General features: G+C 38.8%; 1 protein-coding gene across 1 annotated transcript in view; it reads right to left on the reverse strand.

Moving 5' to 3' along the window:
- FGD6 (FYVE, RhoGEF and PH domain containing 6) overlaps positions 1-23,266 on the reverse strand; it is an 80,720-nt gene that overhangs the window by 35,330 nt on the left and 22,124 nt on the right. The window contains exons 3-7 of the mRNA XM_064450939.1: positions 13,565-13,712; positions 10,039-10,106; positions 9,912-9,942; positions 1,317-1,468; positions 321-477 (exon numbers count right to left, since the gene is read on the reverse strand). Of these exons, the coding sequence (XP_064307009.1) occupies positions 321-477; positions 1,317-1,468; positions 9,912-9,942; positions 10,039-10,106; positions 13,565-13,712 (556 nt within the window). The remainder of the gene's footprint in view (positions 1-320; positions 478-1,316; positions 1,469-9,911; positions 9,943-10,038; positions 10,107-13,564; positions 13,713-23,266) is intronic.

The raw sequence follows: 23,266 nt of genomic DNA on the forward strand, positions 1-23,266 counted from the left end.
ATAGGACAGTTAATCAGTGCATAGTATGATCAGGAAACAAAACTAAAAAAAAAAGGCAACTAGAGTTTTTGTTACTGTGTCTTTGATATAATTTGTAGCAAGTGCTGCATCTTCTGAAAATCAAGGTTCTTCATCACATCTCACAGTGGTAGCCAAACTTCTTTCCACTTCCACCCTACTAAGTCTCAAGCCAAGACTACAGCAAAAAAAAAAAAACCCCAAACCCAAATAAATTGGAGGATAATCTCCAAAGTCTTAGGGAAGATCACAAATGCTGAAAAGCCACAAAATAGGATATATCTTACAAAAGACTATGGTACCTCAAAGTCTTTGACTACTGAAGCAAAACCTGCATTCTTCTTACACTGTTCATCTAGTAGTGCAACATTTTTATCAAATTCTTTGATGTAAGTTGAATACATCTTTAAGTAGGGACCCTTTTTAACAAATATATCAGCAATTCTTTGATGTTCGAGCCTAGAAACAAACAAACAAAAGAGCCATTAGAGCTAAAAAGAGTGTACACCTTAACCCTACAGCAAAACATCTCTCTTTTTCATAGTAAGATGTGCTAGTTTATGATCTGACCAAAAAGCTTACAGTTCAGCAGATAGGTATCCATCTCAGTAGCTACTCTGAAAAACCCTACCAGGCACACCTCAACATATCAGTGTCAGATGACAACCACTTAATACACAGTCTGTTTAAAATGGTCTTGAACCATTTGAACACTTCAGTACAAGCTGGATTTCTGAGGAGACAGATCTTCAAATTTCAAGACACAGCCTCCATCCCTTAACAGTAAGCACTGGGATTACAGCCTCTAACCATTTCAGTGCCTTTGTCAGTAGGCTTTGTACAGCTGATTTAGATCCACCCACCAGTGTAACTGAGAATGGACTTCAATGGGATTGTGGCTGTCAATCAGCGCTGTGGCTGGTTAGTAGATCTCATCTAGCTTTAAAATGCAAACCAGTTTTCAGGACAGCCTCCTTTTCCTCTAATGAAACCAGTCCACTTAGCATGCCCATGCAGGGACCAGAACTTTCAATTAGAAGTGAAATTTTGAATAAAAAAAAGTATGATTGCTAAAAACACATATTGACAAGCCTTCTGGACGTTTCTGCATACATCTAAATGGCAAAAAGTACATCTAAATGGAAGAATATCTGCTGTACTTTTAAAGTCAATTCTGCTATTGAAGAAGGCACATGAAACACAAACAAGAGTCAAACTGTGGTCACATGGAGTCACATAAGCCCCACAGATAAATTTCAACAACATCAAAGGAGTGGTATCCCTTTATTGATAGTCACCAGTGAGATAATCGCTCTTCCAGTTCCCTCAGGAGGTCCCGATTGAGTTCGTACAGCTGAGGTAGGTAGTACAGGATCTGATTCAGGATTCTGTCCTCAATCACTGGCTTTCCAAGCTGCCTAGAGGCATGCGCCACAGCGTCCCGGAAATCCTGCCGGAGTACAAAGAGGACAGAAACCCCCTTCCCATGAGCGAACAGCCTTCAAAGCACCAACACAGACAACAGCGTTCTCTCTGCAGACATTCCAGGCGCTGCTCCTTATTACAAAAGGCAAGGCGGGTACCATCTGGGTTATGTTTCTCTGCAGCTTCAACTTACTCCCCTGGGACTGCCTTAATCCCTTTGGTTTGAGGCTGGAGCTTTACTTTGTTGCTCCTGTATGCATAATATACAAGTTGTTCATTATTTTTATAACACGCCCTTAAGAATTGTACTGGTACTACATATGAGAAAACTAAGGGGGGGAAAAAAGCTTGTATCTGCAAGGGTGTTGGGAGCTTTGCGTAACTTCTTACTAATATTTCAGTCAGAAAGTAAAAATGTTATATCAGCTAATGCAATTTTAATATCTTATTTTAAAATCATACTAGTTTTCATAAGTCATCGACAAATCACCTTTTGGAAGATCTCCCTCTTTGACAAAAATGTATGGTCACAAAAAATTACTCTACGTAGCCGCTTTATATATAGGAAAATTAACATCTAACAAAAAGATACTGTAACAACATATGGGAACCATGAGATTTCAAATGTTAACGATGATCAAAAACAACACTGGTACCTTCAAAACATTTACAGGGAGGAGGAAAACCCTGCTTACACTTGAAGGATCATCTTATACCATTTTTAGGCTATAACTAGCTCGCAACAGGGCACAGCTGAGGCTTATTGGTCTTCATTAAACTATTTAGAATTAAAATCTGGGTCCCACACAAGCCAGTATGGCCAGGAATGTATCCATATTGAAACTCAGTATCCATTACACTGTATGGTATTTTCCCTGTTCACATACAAACAAAATTTTCAAAAACGGTTAGCAATTTGGCATTTCAGTTGAAAAATAACACTGTCTAAACTGACAAAAAAGAAAATCCAAATTAGGTGGTGCACTGTAGTATTGTTTCTCAGTTGAATTTGGGCAACAGTGGAAAAAAGACCATCCGTAATAGTTCTTTTGAGTTGGTGGTCTGCTGAAACCTGATAATACATGCACAATCTATACATATCCTGAAAAACATGACCAAAGCCATGTTCCTAAGTACAACGAGTTATATTTTAAATGTGCATGGGGTTCACACCTGCCTTTGAAAATCTGTAGGGTCCTCAGGTTGAAAAGAGAAAATAAATAAAAAAAAAATTCAGCCCCCTTTTCCCCCCTCCCCAGGTCTACTACTACAGGTCTTACTAGCTGTCTCATCAGTCCAGCATCTGGCACTATTTAGGATCCCTCAAACTTAAGCCTCAAGTTTCCTCTGCCCTCTCTCCTCATTACATCAGCTCTGGGCAGCGTGAGCTCCAGACACACTTTCTTGCTTTGTGACCCTCTGGGTCATGAAGGCTGTGACTGGGCAGAGTTATGACAAGAAACTGAAAGGAGATACAACGCAATGGCTGTGATGGGGGAAGGCTGAGAATTAAATGCAAGGGAGTTAAAAAACAGATGGCTTTATTCATATGGAAATGTTCTGGTTTACATCCTCTGTGCAGACTAGTGACACATAGGTTAACTACCAGCTGCATCTTATGGGTTTTCCTGACCCTAGGGCATTGCTTAACACTGAAATGATACATGGAATTACAATGGCAAAAGCTCAAATGAGGCATTCTGGAGATCTTCATGCAAAATGCATCATCATATTATGATAATATTCTGCACCCATCCTCCCCCCCAGTCACATGCGCACACAATATACTGTATGTATTTTGCCATGGAATGAAACAAGAATTTCGCCCAAATGTTATTAGGCTACTTGCATGATGAAAAGAGAAGCAGTTTTTCTGTAGCGTAATCAACAACCCAGGCTTTTCCCTGACCAAACAATAAAAGGAGAGTAGGGAGCCAGGTTTAAGCACCAGTAGATAAGACAGGAATGTCATTTGTAGTTAAGAGAATTTATCTAACTTCTAGATACAGCATTCAAAGAGTCTGCAGGATGTTTTTCCAAATACAGATTTGGGGTTTTGACTAGCTTGATCCAAAGTCTGTCACCTTCATCAGGCTTTGGATCACGCCATGAAAGACACTATCATTAAAATAGCCAACCAAAACTTTGTTTCATCACCTGCTCCGTCCCCTTCCACAACTGAGTAAACTGAGGAAGGCCTGAAGAGAGGAAATGCAGGGAAGAAAGATAAGGTGAAGCTTTCAAATGATGCAAACCAGCCTGCTAAACCACAAAAGAGCCAAACTTCAATGCTGCTTTTCTTTTTCCTTCTTGAATTATCAAGTCTTCACTACAGAAGCAGTACAATGCATTTGTGTCTGTAATCGTACTAAGATTTATTTTTAACCTGGCAGTGGGTGTGAAGTAACTGTCATGCCAAGTTCATCTTGAGATAAACTTAAGAGTTGAAGGCATAGAGCACATGCCTGAGGAATGGGGGTAGGAAAAGTCAAACAAACGTAACAAGGTTGGAGTTAACAGTGTTTATATTTGAAGGTACCAGCCTTCTGAGAAAGTAATTTCTTATCCACAAGGCCAAAACATAGAACAGGTCTGTTTTAATTACCAAACATTAAATATCTTACCTTAAAAAGTAAACCCTGACATTTCAACCCAAAGGGTGGAAGGTATTCAGAAAAGGACAACTTTTTGTACAAGTAGGTGAATGACTTAGAAATTGCAGTAGTAGTCATTTAATGCACCAGAACCTAATTCCTTCTAAAACTAAATCAATTCACTGCTAAATAAAAACAAAATCGCTGTTGCAATTAATATATATGTCGCTCTGATATCTATATATACCTGCAAGAAGTGATTTATATTACAAACCTATTCAGCATATAGTACTATGTAACACTGCTGAAGAGCACTGCTTTCATCAGTCTGTTCAAAGACTGTTCAACAGTCACCTGAGCTGTCCTAGAAATTTTTCTGTTGGAAGCAATGCAGCAATCCATTACAGTGATTTTTAAAGAGAGATTTTTCTAATTAAAAATAAGCCTCTCAAATATTACAATCTTACCCATTAAAAAAAAACTTGCCAAGGTTTGGAATTGATATGCTTATTTCACTGAAAAACACCATTTGCAACTCTAGACAAAAGTTTCATTTGCTGCACAGCAGAAAACAAAAGATTATGCTAGCTACATTGAATCATCCCAGCTTCTTAACAGGACAATTTTTCCTTTCAGAAGGAGGGGAGGCTATTGTACACTTTCTGAAATGCTGGTTTACAGTTTCTAGTACTATATTATATTCTGGTCCAATAATAATCTTCTGACACCCTTTTTTACTGCTTAGGCAGAGGATGGCACTCATCACTGTCCCTGGAAAGCACATTCTTTCCAAACCAGGAGCAGTCTTAGCTTGTTCTAGACTAAAACAGCATCTCACTGGTACTTGTCCATAAGAAAATCTAGTTTAGACAATTTTAAAGGCTTCTGAGTACATATTGTTGCTGAATTACTGCCTGATAAAACATTCCCAACTTGAAAACGTTTAGGGAATTTTATTTATTCTATTAGTATACACTCCCCCAAGGCTGCGCAGCTTTTTAAACAACATTTGAGGAGGATACGACCATCACTGCCTTTGTTTCCTCCCACCCCTCCTTCAGTGTAGCTTCCTTAAATAAGCAAAGGGCTGTGATATCAGAAATAATTCTGACCCTGTTGTGAATCATCTGTGATCAGCCCACACACTTCCCCTCTGCGAAGGCCCTGACTCACAATTCCTCTCAGTTCTTTCCACCCAGTGTGCAGCAAAATGACCTGCCCACGTCAGTCTAAGGAGCAAAGGAACAAGTTTAGTTGTACTGACCAGACTAAACCCTCGATCAGCTGCTAACTTGGTTAAGTGCACCTTCAGGTATCTAACAGCTGAATGAAGATAATTTCAGGTGAGTGAAATTAAAACTTCTCCTAAATTTAACTGAACAAGAATGAACTATATGATCTAAATGTGTCACATATTTCACTCCTAAGGCTTCAACCAATATTCATCTTGGATCTGTTCCCCTAGATCCATCAGCAAAGCAAAAATAAGCCATAATCCCTTCTGCTGAGGTACAACTCCCAGCTAAAAACACCTGCAGATAGCTCAAATATCAGTTTAATTTAAGGGGAAAAAAATGTTTGCACTTGGACACTTTTCAAGGAGCACACACACACACACACACACACGCACAGATCCTACAAGGCAGGGAGGAGGGAAGGGGAGGAAGTTTCATGCTCTGGGGAACAGCCAGGCTGCTACAAGTGACAAACTGTAAACACGACTGCTAGGAACACAGCTAAAGACAATTTCACAAATACATTATTCAAAGTATAAATAGGCAGTCTTAACTATAGTTAGACTATTAACCATAGACTGTTAAGTTAAACTATAGCAACAATAGTTAATGAAGACCATGAGAAAATGCAGACTGTGACATTTTTCAAACATATGAGATTGCTTCTGGAAAGCTGCCAAGTAGTTCCACACCTTTTTCTCAGGTACTTGAAATCATTTATAAGCATTTAACAACATAGCATAGTTAATTTTTTACAATAATCAATGATGTGATTGTGGCACATTCCCAGAATGTTATTTCAAGGAATAGGCTGGGTGGTAGAGCAATGTTTCCTTCCAAACCAAAACTATTTCATTAGCCTTTTTAATAGGATGACTACAGCTGCAATTTATTGTCAAATGCCTCAATCAGCAATTTTAAAGCACTTCATAGACTAAAAATTTATCAACATATTCACCACAGACTGGTCAAATACTGAAGTTTTACATCTGAAGAAAAAGGAGTCGGAAGTTGGGAGAATTTTTCACAGCCAAACAGTAAGTCAGTTGTAAGCCAGGACCAGGGGTCGGGACTTCCCTTGTTATAAAACCCATAGCTATTTTATTCTTCAATATGTACATTGCATTATTTTCCCAAATCTACTATGAATTATTTTTCATAGTATTTGGCTACAATATACAAAAAGCCTAAGTTTTTATATATATATAAAATGATACATGTATAGGTTTTTTAATATATATAATAATAATTTTGCAAATGTCCTCTGAAAATGGAAACATATCAAAACAGAATTTCCCACTCTTGTAAGCACCTCCGAAAGGATACACGGGGTGTGGGGGGGTAACAAACAAAACATGGTTGACCTCTTATCTACTTTCTCCAATAAGAAGCTGAACCTGGTGGCTGCATAAAAGTTACATGTGCCTCCTGACAACCTCCTACTTGCTCTCAGAGTCCTAATAAGGACAGAATAGGGGCCTAAGTCAGATGCACAGAGCTAAAGGCTCAGGCAAAAGCCTTGAAGGGTCGAGCTTTTCTTCGCTCATGCAGCACATCATACACTAAGCCTTGCAAACAAAGGAACCGTCCCGAAAAGCATGTTGTTTTGCTGGACCAGAAGTCTCACTGCCCATGCTGTAGCAGGAGGGGAAACAAAATCAAGAGTGGTGGACGTTGGGAAAAGAACAAAATTACGAACAAAACTGGACAAAAGAATGACAGCAAATGAGCCAGGCAGCTTATCCTTACAGCAACAGGGTGCTGCTGAGGAGGTCCTCTCAGTTCTGCAAAGCAAACTATGTCCAAAGAATCCCCACAACAAAGAAGTGCAAATGGCACCAATCCTGCCTTACTCCTTTTTCTAGGAACACCAGATGTTTTTTGGGCACAGAGCATCTCAGACAGCTGTGACAAGCTTGTTTCTCATATGTCTCAGTTCACCATTTCCTTTGTTTTTTTTTCCTGCAAGTTCCCCTTCGGGAAGAAACAGCACTTGTCACATCTTCTCAGCCCTTGTTTTCCCTCTGGAGTCCAGACATGAACTGTCTCACAAAGATGCATACAGATGAGATGGTTTGATTTAAGCCCCTTTGTTTTCAGGAGTTTCTAACAGCATTGTACTGGATTCTTGTCCTCTGAAAAAGCATTATGATAGTTACAGAAATACAGAGAATTCAAGATTACATCTAATGTTTGATTCTACACCCTCAAGCACCCCCATTCACTAAGTATGTCTGAGACACCATCAGTGTGCAATGCCAGTTAAGTACCTTATCTCTTACGACCAGCTTATTTCACATACAGAAGTGTCCCCAAGTGTTTATAATTTTCTATAGAACTTTTGTAGTTTGTCTTCAACAGAAGCAGCCAGATGCACTACAAAGTGTGACAGCATCCAAATAGGCTGGCACCCTGGTATCTTGGAAGAGTTAACTCCATATAACTTGACTTCGTTAATATAAAAAGAAAAAAAATGCTAAAAAATTTTTTAAATCAGTGGTACTTGTAACCAGTTTGCAAACACATTCCCACCTTCTCAACTGCTCTAGACTCCACTTCAAATGCTCTAAGCAGGAGCAACCTGAAAACATTTTTCTTACATCAACAGTCCTGTTCCCTGGCTGTAAGAGCCATGAGCTGCATTAACTGGCATTGATAAGACAGACTGAGGAGAACAGTATTAATTTCAGATCATCACTAATGGAATTAATCACTACATTTCAAGTATTTACTCTTGGAAGACCACTAATAGATGGTTCAGAAGGTGTAAGAGTCTCACCTGACTCGCCAAATCTTTACTATGGGTAACACAGCCCAGCCTCAGGAGAATCAAAGTTTTAATTCCAGAAGTCTATTGGAGGTTGCCTGACTGGCAGTTAGTAATCCTGACACTGAAGCCAAAGTGGTTCAGTACAGGTAAAATCAAAAGGGTAGTTTTATCAATGTTTAAATATTATCCATAAGAAATATATCATTAAACAGATGTAAGAATATCTGTGACAAACATACACAAATTCTCAGGCATACCACTATGTCTAAATAAAACGTGTTTCTGTAAACTTTCTCAGGTATGTAAATTTTTACTTAATGAAGAATGCACACATACACAGAGCTTCAAAACTGGTGCCCATTCTGACAAGGATGCTCACCTAAGTTCACGCTGCAGGACAACAGACAGGTTGAGGGCAAAGTACTTCCTTGACTCCTAGCCTAGCATCCTCTCTGTTAGGCCAGGTTTAATATATGTTGTTTGTTATTGCTAGCCAACAAAAACATTTCTAAGGGGTTTTTATTTGGCAGACAGAAACTAGCATACTGTCATGAACAGAGCTGCACGATATCCATTAAAACAAAGCAAAATACATCCTACAGCACTGCATATTTGCAGTGTGTGGACAACCTGAGGCTTATCCCAGAAAATTCCTAAACTCCCTATTACTTTCCCTCCTGCAATCTTCCTCAGCTTGCCTCCATCCTCTGCACAAACAGCCTTTGCTTCCAAAACTGCGCATGTAACCTGAAGAACTGGTACACTGAAAAGCAAAGATACCTTTAAGATATGTTATATGCCTAGAAAAATATAACTAAAAATCATATAGCTTAAAACTTGTTTCTTCCTTTAATCAGTATTTAAGCTTGATTTCTGTACTAAAAAGCATGTTGAATATAAATTATGCATTGGCCACAACTGCCTGACCCACCTGTTTAAAAAACAAGCCTCAACAGAGTAAGAAAATCAATTACTAAAATGGAAGACAAAAGAGGAATCAGCAAGTGGTGTGGTAAGGTTTCTTTTTGTTTCCTGAAAGATGTCCATATTACAGGACTATATACATCCATCTATAAAAGCCTTTGTTCCCAGTTTCACAGAACATGCTTCTCAAGAGACTAAGACAGACTAACGCATCTGTTTGCAATATAATCAGTTCTATTGCCCAGGGAAAAAAAATAAAAATCACTATGCTTGCACTTAATAGAGTGACAAAATGGAGCTAGAGAAAGCTAAATTCTTCATTAATTTACTATTATCACCTTCTACACAGCATGTTTAACAGATGACTGGTCTGCATAAACACGGATTAAATACTTAACTCTTGCTGTGGACAACACATTGCATATACTACAATCACAGCTGTTATCAGAAAGCAAGCATCTGTCAAAGAATTGCAGCCCAAAAAGTATGCTGCCATGGTGAAGGATGCAACATTAGAGCTAATTAGTCATACTACATCAGGAATGTGTATTTTTTTTTACCGTTTCCGAAGGTAAACTGTTTCCACCTCCCCCCCTTACTTTAAAAGTTATTCTAACCAAAGATTTTATTTTGGTTGCTATGGTACAAGCTGGCTTATAAATATGATGCTGGTTAATACATATGGATATATATTCCATCTTCAATATTCAAGCAATACCCCCACTCAGCTGGAAGACCAAATACATTAAAGAGATGCAGAAGGAACCACTGAAAGATTAATTCTATAAAATCTGAAACTTTAAACTTCCGCTTAACTGGATTAATTTTTATATTTTGAATACGTAGACACAGCAAAAAAAAAACCCCTCATTCACTTCAATAACATCTAACACAGAACTTTAACAAATTAAACATAGAAGAGGAAGCTTTTTTTTTGATACTTACAATGTGTAAGAGCTTTAGCACATCCACAAACCTATCAGAAAAGCAAGAAAAAGCAAATAGTTACATTTTAACTGCCCAGCTAAAATAAAACTGTTAAGAGGCTGTTAAATTTAGCATTGACACTTACACTTTCTCTGAGCTCATGATCTCCTTGGCAATATGGTAAACCTTTGTTTTCTTTCCAGTTGCCTTACTCTGCAAATGAAATTACATGTTATACGATGTACCTACTAAAACTGTTGTAAAGATCATTTCAGGCTAGTAGTTCCTCAAATCCAAAGTAATTATTCTATAGTTATTTCTAATAAAAATATTTTATAGTGCTTTGTAATCTCCGGGCTTTGAAATCTTCTGGCTTTTCAGGATCTGTGAGAAAATCAGTTTAGCTTGTAGCTGGAAACAACAATGTTAGTTAAGAGTAGTTTTTATAACACTATCAGCCTTTCTATTTCATTATTACAGGAAGCATTGAAGCCCATAACAACTTAAGGCTTAGCAAGTGACAATTATTCATTAGCAAAAGTAGTAATGTTCGGATCACATTTGTATATTACTAAAATTCTTTTTCTGATTAATGCAGCAGCAGCCTTTTGCAGTAAACTCAAATGGGTTTCAGGAACATCTTAAAAGAAATTCACATTTTCTTTACTGAAAAAGAAGGTGAAAGGATTAAAATATCACACTGAAAAGCCAGCTTCTGACCATCTACTAAAGGACTTGCTGAAAAACACAGCAACCATACAGCAAAGCTGTAGAAGTCAGCCTTGCCATCTGAAACACTGTGGAGACGACGATGTTTTTTATGTGCACACATTCGGCTTCCAAAAAAAAAATCAATGCTACTGTTCAACATCAGATGTAAGGAACAGGTACAGCAAAGCAAAAGGGGGTAGGTGTCAGGATGCAATTCTGTTCTCTACACAGTGTAACTCCCATGTATCACTTCCCTCAGACAAAACACCTTTCTCCAAAACAGCTCTCATCGTTTGCCATATGCTTCTCTTCTGCCAGCTGTCACTGCATCTATTAGATATTCGGGCTTTCATTTCAATGGGCTGCAAAGAAAGAGCGTGGATGAGGAGCACTAAAACATCACACGTTATACAACACAAGTGTGATGGAAGTCCTGGGGAGACTGTCTTGAGTACAGTAGTATAATATAGGCACTGAACAGTTTCTCTACAGAAGGAGATATCAGTGGCTTTACAGGTGTGAACCTTTGGTTCATAAGCTCTAACGTTGCAAGATTCTTCTGGAGTTTTAGGTCTTCTCTGAACCTATAAACAAGTCTCAAGTGCTAGAAATCAAACCATGTAACCAATGATATTCATAGGTTGGTTTTAATGATATTTTTATATTAAAAATTAAAAAGAAATATATTTTTATTTTAATTTAATTGACACAGTGCCAAATAACTAAATTAAAATTAGTTTATAAATTTAATAATTTGGTGTTGCATCACATATATGCAAAATACATTATTTATTTTATGTACTACACAGACATCTTCACACAGAGCTGGGATTTTACATCTAAAATTAAACTTCTTTCCAAAAAACACTTAGATCTACCCAGTGAGGGTCAACTGGATTCAGGCAAGATTGTAACACCCATCTTCCGGCCTCAATGCCTTTTTAGAAAGCACAGCTGACACACTCCCTAAAAGAGTGAATTCACAAGTAACTCAATTATGCAGAGCAAGGTATCTGCCATCACTGTAGATGTGAGAGTTGCAAATGAGATGAAAATTAGTATTTTGAGGACAAGATGCTAACACTAAATAATTACAAAATGAAATATCACAGTCTGCTTTCACCCCATTTGAAAGACTTTTCACATACCAGCTGGCACTGAAAAGGCCACTTTGCATTTGCTCAGCCAAAGATACTCTGGGCCTAATAAAGTCTCTAATGGGAGAACCAAAGGGATACAAATTGGGCTCAAAAGGTTCCTTCCCAATGCTGTGCCTGAAACTCCTCTAATGGATAAAAAGCATCAAAACAGCCAGATGCTTGTGGTAAGGAAAAATAAAAACAAGCCCAGCTGAAGACCAATGCAGAGACTGCTTCATTCTCCTCTGCAGCTGCTCTCCCTCTTAGGAAGTTGGTTCTTAATCCCCAGCTGCTGGCTGCATGTGCTGCAGGACGCTGAAGCAAGCTGATGAGCAGATGCTTCACAGCAAGCGCTGAATTACTCTGTGAAACCTGCCTGAGAAGCCTCGTGACAGGGATGCTTTCCTATAGAACTCCATCATGAAAGGTTAAGGGCGTTTCTAGATGCACACAAGGTAAGTTAGCTTCCGTACAGGTATAGTCCTGCTCAGTTTCACAGGAACAGGCTTTTCCATCAACTATCTTCTCTCCCACCCCCAATTTATTCCTCAGAAGATCTGGTGACTTTCAGGTCTGACACATCATCATCAAGTCTTCTCTTCCAGCAGTAAAAAATCTCATTGCCTTTTTTTGTTTTTAAATTATTATTCATTTTTAAGGAGAGGAAGCAAATGAACCTATTATCAAAGGAAACAGAGCTGCCAGGATTGGTGCTGAGGAGAGGCACTAGTTGATGGGCGGGCTGGTGTTAGGGCATCTGGGACTGAGACGTAGGAAAGCAGGTATCCCCAAGGAGAGGGATAGGACCCCCAGAACTTAATTTAATTTTAAGTAGTTAGCGCTGTCTTCCTGCTCCTCATTTGAAGAAGAAATAAAGTTAAAAAGGGGGAAATCATTCCACACTGGCACTCGCAGAAGGTCAAACCTCAAGCACAACAGTGAAGTGTGGCTTACAATCCTCCAAGGGCCATAGATGTGGCTCTGCAGCCCTACAAGGGCAGCTCTCTTGCACACACATACCAATAGTCTCTCCTCAGCACCAAAGGAGTGAATTAAGGAACTTAAATGCTGAAAGGCAGGTTGAGCCCTTAGTGTTTCATGCCATTGAAAAGGAAGAACTAAAAACTGGTTCAATCATCTGTCCCCTGTGCACCAAGCAGGGATTTGGCAGGTTAGCATGCAGAACCTGCAAATGTAAGAAAGCTGTCTGCACAGAAATGGTTACTGGGACACAGGCTTTACTACATGGCTGAGATCACCGAAACAGGACCATCCAAGCAAAACTCCAGCTTCTGAGACATTTTTCAGAAGGGCCTTCTCAGACCTTGCAAACTGCACCTGGCCCCTTTCCTTGGGCTTCAACCAAGGCTGACAAATCAAATGTTGATTTTAAGTATTCAGTGCACAGGAAACTCTGTGCTCTCTAGGATCTTTGAGACATAGACAGCCTCATTAAAAGGTATTTACAAGTCTCAAAACTGAAGATCTCTAAACATACATCTGTGCACGTAGCGCTATTAGAGGGGCATGGTAGGCAGGTCTATAGCTCCATGATTCAGTGACAGATTAAGAAAAAATATGCCAGGCAACATGCACTTCATAGTGGGATATTTCTAAAATTGACCTCTTAATATCAGGCTAACATACACATATTAAATTAAAATTTTAGAGAAAACCCTCTAAGCAATAATATTGACGAAAAGGAATATATAAAGTTATGTTGATGCAATGCCTTTTATTTGAAAATATCCCAACAGGTTACAACTTAGAAAATAGTGCAAGAGTGAGGAATAGCTTCAGAAGATAAAGATAAAAACATACCTGTTTATCTTCTTGAGAATCAGGCTCCCCTTTGCTGGAATCAGAATTTGTGTCATCATCTTCATCAGAACTGTTCATGATATCTTCTTCATCTGACTGAAGATCTCCCATTACCATGTTAGGATTATCATGGTGTTCTTCTAAGGACCTATAATTAAAATACGTGTAGTCGATAAACATACCATAGTTTGTTTATGTGAAGAGCGCTCTGTTTTAAGCCACAATACCTTTGGAATATTTTTGTTATTTTTGGCCAAAGTTTGACTGACAGCAAAGTTTGATAAATCTAGTCCCTTATTGCTGTGTGCATGTATAGTGCAACATTTGTACCATGTGCCAGAAGAATAAAGAAAAATCATAGCCATTTCGCTCTCCTTTATCTCATAGTGTCAGGACTTGTTCCAGATATGGAACTGAGACTGGAGCTTTCTGCATGAAATTTCAGATGCATGTATATATACAGGGTTGTTTCTCAATGCATACACTAAACAACTGCATCAGGGATATTATAACTGTTCTGTCCAATAATTCTTAAAAATAAGAAAGCAGACTCTTTCGTGATTGAAAACTCTCATCCCCCAGATATAGACACCTTCCAGGTAGAGGTCTCGCTTCATTAGCTTTGGCTGCATTTGCAATACAGAAACGGCACGAGACAGGCACACAACCTTCTTCCTCTAATTAGCCTTGACAACTTCAGTATAGATTTAAGAAATGTAACTCTAGAAGAAAATAAAAAAAGGGGGTAGGGAAAGATAAAGAAGAAAAGAGAGACTAGAGGAAACAGAGCCTGAAGTTTTGGTAAGGCTACATACAAACACAGCAAATCCCTGGGCTCCTACTTTTAATCCTTAAAAATATCTGATAATTGCCAATTACACTAAAGCTGTGTCTAAATTCACATAATATGTTAATATGTGTTCAAGGCCTGCAAAAAGATGCTGGTATGCCACAGGCTTCTTGTGATATGAGCCAGAAGTTATTAGCTACCCTACAAAACAAAAAGCAAATCCAGAAACCCTTATCCCCAAGCTGTTGCAGCCAGCAGAGTCCTCAGTGTGCTGACCAACACCGAATTTTGTGCAGCGAACATCTGTGGAGCTACGCACTTCTCCATATAGCTGCCCTCTGCTTCCCCACGCAAGGGATGGTTACAGCTGATCCTTCCTTTTCCTAACTTTGAATCACAAGAAAGCAGGGATGGAGGGCAACTCTTCAGACTCACCAGCTCCAACTGTGATAGACACCAGAAAGAAAACCTGGCAGTGTGGATCCCATGGGAATAGCAGAATTAAGGAATAGTAGCTGTGTAAGGATGCTCCAACAGCCACAGCAAGGTATTGATTATTCAATGCTCAAGGCAGAATTAAACCAACCAACTAACCAACAACAAAACAACACACAAATGCTGATCACAAATGGAGATATATTTAGAGATGAAGACAAGATAAGTTGGCCTGCAGACAGACTTTGGTGAGCCATGAAGGCGTAGAAAAGATTAAAATAGCTTGGTTCTATTAAGACAACACAGGAAGGACTCAGGAAACACCCAAGCAGTTACTGTCTCCCAGAACCGAATGGGGTGGGGAGAGGAAGGAGATTGCAATATCAAATGAGACCCTGAGCCAAGACGGCAGCATCCAGGGAGCAGAGAGGCACCCAGTTATTTCAGTTTGGAAATTAGTTTCACGTGGAAGGAGAGCATCCACCAGGGAAATGAGCACTGAGGACAACAGTGCACAGAGCAGGCCAAGGAGGGTTCCCGTGGAGCCTCCATGAGCATCAGAAAGGCAAAAAAGCAGCTTTTCACTGGAGCTTCCGCTGAATCCACACTAGCAGGATGCTAAAACTTCTGCAGTTACTTGTTAACTTCAGCAATTCAGAAAACTCCTTGTCTAGTCTATTTAATTCACAGTCAAATGACCTGGTGGCCCGAGAATGTTTATTTTAGCAGATGCCATCTTATATCCTTTTATTTTATAGATTACAAACATCTTTATTTCATCTGTAGCATTATATGAGCTAGATATATCCCCCTGCAAGAGAAATATCTGCTACTCCTTCCTCTACTATATTATTTACATCTTACCATGCACATCTGTCACTTAATCTACATCTGACCTGGGATTTTTAAATTTTTTTTTTCCATTCCAAAATGTATTCATCGCTTTACCTCTAACCACACTGGAATTCACTTTTTAATCGCTTATTCATAAACATTTACTTTTGTTAATGGACATTTTATTGTTCTTTTTCCTATCCTTAACATTTATTTTAATTGCTGTTCTGATTTTCTTTAACTAGGATTCCTTCCCATGAAGAAAACATTATTTCTACACCTGTGAAACAGTCCTTTTGCCTAAGCATGGTCTACAGGACACCCATTCCCAGATTTTGCTATCATTTTTCATTTAAATGTGTCAGGGCAACCGTGCTAACGCCTGAACTTTTAGAAAACCTGCCCTTTTTGAAGTCAGAAGCAAGCATATTTCTAGGTGAAGCTGTATTCTGCTTGCACAAATATAACCCTGTCACCGCTGAAGGACAAAGATCAAACTAGCTGGTCTGTGTTGGGTGAGGAATTTTCTAAATGAACAGTTAAAGCTTATCTAACAATTATGGCTTAGCTAATCGGATGTTTCTGTAAATAAAAACAATACTAAAAGTTTTTAATAATTAACTACTGATGATTTAGGATGTTTAATATGCATCCACAGATGAGAGCCACTCACCGTATACACTTTTTTTCTTTCTGGGAACTGCAACAACATTTAAGCAGTAAGCTCCTTTTCTTGCCTTTTTGGTGCGTATGCACCTACCACTCCCGTAAAGGAAACTATGAGAGCTGAGAGAACCATCTACCACATCTTGCTTACAGTACGTGCTCCACCATTTGAAGGACCTCAGAGTAATCCCTATATGTCTTTATCCTGTATTTGCTCAGCTCACAGCCTAACACAGCCTTCAGGTTCTTCCACCTGATATACTTTGCTGAGATTTTTTGGTGTTCGTTTTTTTTAAAAAAATTTTCTTCTTTCTTGTTTTTTTTTTTAAGAAAAAACACAGTGGATTATTAGATGATTAATGATTAAAAGTCAGTTCACACCCAGCCATTTTCCAGAATCAAACAAGCTGCCAGTTCAGGGAGAGGATGTGATACTGTAGCCATGTCACTGCTGGCAGTATCTGCTTTTGTGTCCTCCTCTTTGGAGAAGTGGTGACAAAGTCACTGTGTTGATCTGCCTTTATCAGCCATTTGCTGGAAAATATGTGACTCTCCTTGTAACTTAAACCTTAACCTTTCGTCATAAATAATACAGCTTTTCTGTCAAAACAGCAGTTTTGTATTTACTGATTACTCTTTCTGTACTTGTATCTCTGAAGTAATCTGTAACGTAAGTGTATACATAATTCTCTTAAAGTTATCTCTGGATGAAATGAAATCTCTTGTAGCCTTTAAATGAGTTTGGAAATAGTAGTAAATCTTTAAACAAGCAGAATCTTTTTCCTACCACATATCAATTCCCATTTTCCAAAATGCCACAGACATGCAGTAGTGGTTATTTTTAAGCAACAATTCTGATCGGTATTTTGGGGATATTGCGAACTATCTCTATCCTGTTCCCTCTTCATCACGATTCTTTGTCCTACCCACAGCACTACCAAGAGAAACTTCTGCATTATCAGTCATGTGAAACACCATCACTGCCAACTCACTGTGCTGCCCACTGAGTAAGAATATCTTGCCCTATCTTGTGAGCAAGTTACCTAAATATAGATGTGGGGCTTTTTCATTTGACACATAAAATGAAGGGATCATTAGCTTGCCTCAGAATAAGCAGTTTATGGGATGGAGCATATACATTGTGCCGTATTTTCCTAACGCGATAGTAAAATATTAATGAAACAAAACATGCCAGCCCCAGTCAGGCACACAGCAAGATAAACTGTCAAAATTTGAGACCTGCCATCAAGCTATTACAGCCAGAAAAATAATCCTAATCAGCATAAAAACCTCTTATTGTCTTCAAAGGATGACCAAGACTAGTTCAGGCTAGCTTATTTGTATTATTATAGAAGCTTCAGATAAGCCTGAGGCTTCACTTTCAGTCACTGTTGATTTAGACACTACATAGGACACTATAGCCTGAAGTCACAACTAACATTTCAGTCTCAGTTCCCAATTCATTTAGAAGGCAATTAGTATTTTAAGCTTGACTGAGGTGATTCAGAGACGTTCTCTGCCACGGAATGCCCCAACATTAAGCATTTTATAGTACATTGGAATTATTTCAAGCGTTAGCATCACCGTAACTACTAAAAAGCAAGTTTCCACAGCTCCAAAGTATTTGTTAAAATAGATTCAACCACACTGCTGCTTTACACACATTTCCTTGTGATCTTCATTATTTTTAGACTTTTTTTTCTACCTCCAGTAAGTAATCAAAAATATATAGGGATGCTGAATGAACAGAACCTTGCATACAATGCTGATAAATTCTTTTCTTATCCTTTCGTTACTTTAAAAGGAGTGTCCATTCTAGTCTGCTTTTTGTAGGAGTGTCTCAACATCTTTATCATGCTTCTGTCTCTTCCTCCAGTATTTCATTGTTTAGTTTTTTGTGAGTGTTCTTGTTTGGTTGGTTATTTTTTAAGAAAGCCTTCAACATACAGGCAAAGTTACACAAACTGAAGTTTCTACTCAGCTAAAAAAATACACACCAAAACACCAGAGAGCCAATAAGCATACCCTACTATAACATTTCATGTCAAATCCTTTTTGTATTGTTACAGCGTTTCACAATCCTTTCACACTGTCACAGCTGCTTGCATCTCACTTTCCTCCAGAGAGGTAACAATTACTATTGCAGGTTCTTCCATTTTCAGGTCTTAATATCACCAGTCCCTGCAATCAATTTCAATAATTAAGACATGTTCAGCTGCCTTCAATGTGTGCAGCACATTGGCTGTCTGTGGAGGCAATAGCTGATAAGGCTTTTATATTTTTTCACAGTGCCTCGTACTTGTACTAGCTGTAGGTAAGGCAGCAAGCCTCACTGACCGATTCCCTCAACGGATCCTAGCTGTGTGGTTCTGGGAAGTCCCAGGGACAAAAGACTTAAAAGACTAAAGGAAAGAAAAAAGTTTTATGGCATCTTTTCTTCGAGGTCCTATCTAAATGCAGAATGTCTCTTTTGAGGTGTTACGAAAGGCTGTAAATACAGAAATCAAGTTAAGATCCTGAAACAATTTAAGAAGCAATTATCTGATTTGGGTGCTCAAGACAACAGAAGATGCTCCTGGAAAGCGAAAGCAAAAGTGAAATTATTGCTTGGTTAATAATTGCTTGACTTTGTTTAGTGAACTTCCTCTTGGTTTAATTTAATACTTTTTATTTAAGGCAGTTCAATGCCTTTAATACATATTTACTGCAGGTTTAGGAAAAAAGGAAATCAATTCTAGAAAGCAAGCACACTTGGCAAAGCACAAAGATAATAACGAATACTAACCAAGATCACTAGCGAGCTCCTATGGAAGTTTTAAAAAAATATATGATGGAATTAGTGATCAGCAAGGTCAATAAAGGCATCACTTAATGTACTTTTTTGGATGAGTTTCATTTTTGCTGCAATACCTCAGCTCCACAACCATCCTAAAGAAGCCAACATGAGCACTTTTTCTTTCACAAACCAGTCTGGAAAGCATAAACATGAACTTTGTATCACTCCAAATGCGCCTGGACACTAACCCATCATATTTACCTCATCATTTAAACTTCAGGTTCTCTGAACAACAGTGACTGTCTACCATTACAGCTAAAAAATTCCCTCCCTCATTGTCCTCTTCATGTCCCCCGCTTTTAATTTCTCCTTCAGGCATACCAGACCATTAAGCAGTAAATGAGGATGAAATGCAGCCTGGACCAGGTGGCTTACTTATCTGAGTTATTCCTACAGCATCAGTCACCTCTCTGGTTTAACGACAGAGACACAGATGGAAAGAGCTGAAGCTGAGATCACGTCTCTCCTCTCTAGGTGTAAGTGGACAGTGTGAGAAAGGCTGGTGGATACCGCTGCGGCTCTCGCAGTGCTGGCTTGGCTGCCAGCACTGGGGACTGGTTACCTTATTGCAGCCAAGCTGCTTGGGCTTCAACTTCTCTGCCAAAAATGGTGCTTTTTCACACTGGGGGAGTGAGATAGCAAGGTGTCCTCTCAAATAGGATTTTACATGATAGTGTTAAAGTTATGCCGTTCCTTCTTCTGCAGTGACAACTCAATGACTTTACTAAGTTCTTCGTATTGTTAGGACTAATAACGACAAAAAAGGCAATAGTCCAGGAGTTTCCATGGGTATGATGCTAAGGAACATAACAGGCAGTTAATCTTGATCTGCCTTTTATTCATATTTTTAAGACCACCTGAACAGATCATGCCTGTAAGATTCATTAGTCCCTTCTGCAAGTTGTCCTTCCATAAGTGACATGGCTGAGGAAGGACACAGACCTCTACAACAGTCTTTTAAAAAAAAAAAAAAAGCACCACAGAACAAGAGGCAAACAAACTAGACCAATGAACCCACAATTATTTGCATCACTTAACTGCTGTGTTATATTCCCTCTGGGCTGGCTGCAGAACTTGAAGGATACAATAAGAATCATAACCATTCCTCGAGACTCACAGCTAAAAAACAGAAACAACCTGCATCCAGCTGAGCAACTCCAATTGAAAATTATTTGTGAACATCAGGTTACTTTTACAAATTGCAATTTAAAGATTTCAAGATTTCAAACAGAATTATTTTAAGCAATATCATATGTACTATATGCATGCATAAGCATCTATGTATGTTATAGGAAGTCAGCGCCTTTGACAATCATGATACACTGTCTAAAGAGAAGCTCAAGACAATCTATTTAAAGTGGATTTCGGTTCAGAGCTGCTTGTACTTCGAAAGCTGTCTGCTGCCTCCAGGCAAAGGGCTGGCTGCAGAGAGAGGCCAGGTGGGAATGCCAGGAGTTTGCTCCTGCCAAAAGAAATGCCAAGAACTACCCTCTCTGTCCCGGTCTTTACCTCTGGCACTCCCTTTTCACACCTGGGTTTTCTGGGCAAGGAGGATATCAGAAACTCTGCTGAGAGCTGCTACCACATTTAGCCTGTTAGATCATGCCACTGGCAGCTCCTTCTATACTTGGCTGAGCATGTTGCAAACTACAACATCTGACTTGCTGGAACCAAGTTATCCTAACGTTTGCAGCCAGCAGCATTTAGTTTAGCATTTGTTATCCTCAGGCCAAGACAGCACTTATTTCTTTCCTCAACAAGAAGAAAAAAATAAATCTGACTTGCATTCTAAGCAAGAGATAAGCACAGCAGTTGTCATATGTGTTTCACTGTTTCACACTTAATCAATTTTGTAACTTTTTTTTTTAAGCAGTCAATTCTGTCAGTCATCCTACTTCAGGCATACGATGATCAGTACAATTGCATGTATACTTTGTTGCATGATTTTTAAAAGCATGGTTTAAAAAAAAAAAAAGGTGCAAACAGCTCTCAAATTATCTCCATATTTAGCTGAAATTTGAAAACACAAGCTCCAGTGGCCAGAGGCGCCCAAGGACTGCTCTCGCTCCAGGCAGCCTCCTAGGCTCATAGGAGCAATCTTCAGTGAGACCATTTGTTGACAATTCCTCAATTCCTTGGAAAGTTCAACATAAACACACATGCATGCTTCAGATGTTTCCACACTCAGCATAGAAAAGCCACATTTAAAAAAAAAAAAAAAAAAAAAGACATCTCAGTTTTAAAAGCCTGCAAGAAAACTAATGCCCACAGCAGGCCAGTTCAGCCCCTGAGCAATGTGGCACAGCTGCCATCATGATGAGCAGGAGAGACAGTCACATCACCCTGCCTCTGCTGGGGTGGCCCCAACAAAAGTACCAACAGAAGATTATGCCAATGTAGCAGAGTATGATACAAGGGGATGGTCCTGAGCATTGGTACTGGAAAGTGAAACACTACGGCAAACCCCAGAGATTTAAACCCTTGCCTGGAGACTTGTACAGGGGAAGGAATTGCTGCATCAGTTCTTCTCATTGCCACACAAAGCTGTGAGGGATTACCTGCCTCCCAGGGCAGATAGAGGGGGAAGTCTTTGCAGAATTTACAGCTTTTTGCCTTCCCTTATCATTAATTCTTGTTTCACAGGGAGAGCTGCAGTGCTCATGGGCAAGGCCTTTGGAAAAAACTCCTGGCATGGAAGTGATAATATCAAACAGGACCACCAAAATATGGCACTCATTTACAATCAGGACCTGCTACTCTAACTTCTCTCAATTCACAAAACAGACCCTAGTGGGAAACTTTTATTGGGAAAGGACAGCAGGATCAGAAGAAAAATAACACTTTACTTTCCAGTCACACAAAAAAAGAAAACCACAACACAACTCTAGCACACACTGAATAGAATTCTAGAAAACTATAATGAAAATGTGAACAAAATCTCAAACTGAATGCATCAAATAGGAAAGGGAAACTTAGACCAAGGAGAACAAAACTTCCTATTAATACTCATTTCAAACAAAATTGATTTTACTTTGCCAGAGCTAGTATGACATTCCAGCATATAGTACTTTTGCCCCACTAAAATCAGAAGATATTTAGGGCCTTGCACGAACTCTATATTGACTCATCACTGTCTTTATGATTTTTGGGTGACTTTATCCCTGAAGTCAGGGCTCTAATACCTCTCTTCAAAAAGTTGCTCATTGGTTTAGATATAACATACAACTTATTGCACTCCGTTTTTCATGTGTCAAATACCTAGAAGATGACAAGAGTGCTAAGTAGCAGAGTACTCAAAAGGTAGTGACTTAGATCTAAAATAAACATGGAGTGACTTAACTCTTAAACACACGACTGTCTGCATGCACAGGAGCTGATGCAGCTTCCTGGGTAGCCTGCTAGAAAACAGAGGATGAAATAGCTTGGTTGAGACCAACACAGACTAGCTGTAAAAAATAATTGAGCTGCTTACAAGACTGGACTTGCTCTCTTCCTCTAATCTTTTTGCACAGATTAGAAGAAGAATGGGGTTTAGATACTTTCTAAACTTTTCAGCTCATCTCAAAATCAATACAGAACATCTGACCACTTGGCAGGGAAGGGGCGGGGGGGAGGACCCAAAACAGAAAAATCAACTGAACTCTGTGCAGTTGAAGTCACTGAGCCATAAGGCTCAGGTTGTAGCTATAGAATTATCAGTTTTAATAAACCCTCCTTTTATTTATTTGCATGCATCTTAGAGACTTTTTTTTTCAGTCTATGTCTGCTCTAGTGAAGCAGTTTTTCATAAGCACAAAGATATTTTAAGGAAAAATTAAAACTTGTGTAAACTTAATATTTTTAAAGGACACTTCTTAGATTCTAATATCTAAGATAAAACCCTCACTCCTTAACCTAAATTTCATCTAGAGCATTGAAACAACATAGCTGCATAGTTTTGTAAGTCTATTCGTTAAAATATCTTTAACTGGGTCAAATAGAAATGTTGGATAAACAAGGCATATTAATATCACTTATGGCATTTAAATAAAAACTGAAGTTAATAATTTTGATTGCTTTCTTTCCCAACATTTATTTTATGCCCCTCAAAATCTTACTGTTTTACATATACAATTACATCAGACCTTGCTGCAGTTAAAAT

This window comes from Phalacrocorax carbo, chromosome 1 (genome assembly GCF_963921805.1).
Source record: "Phalacrocorax carbo chromosome 1, bPhaCar2.1, whole genome shotgun sequence".
In the NCBI taxonomy this organism is placed as follows: Eukaryota; Metazoa; Chordata; class Aves; order Suliformes; family Phalacrocoracidae; genus Phalacrocorax; species Phalacrocorax carbo.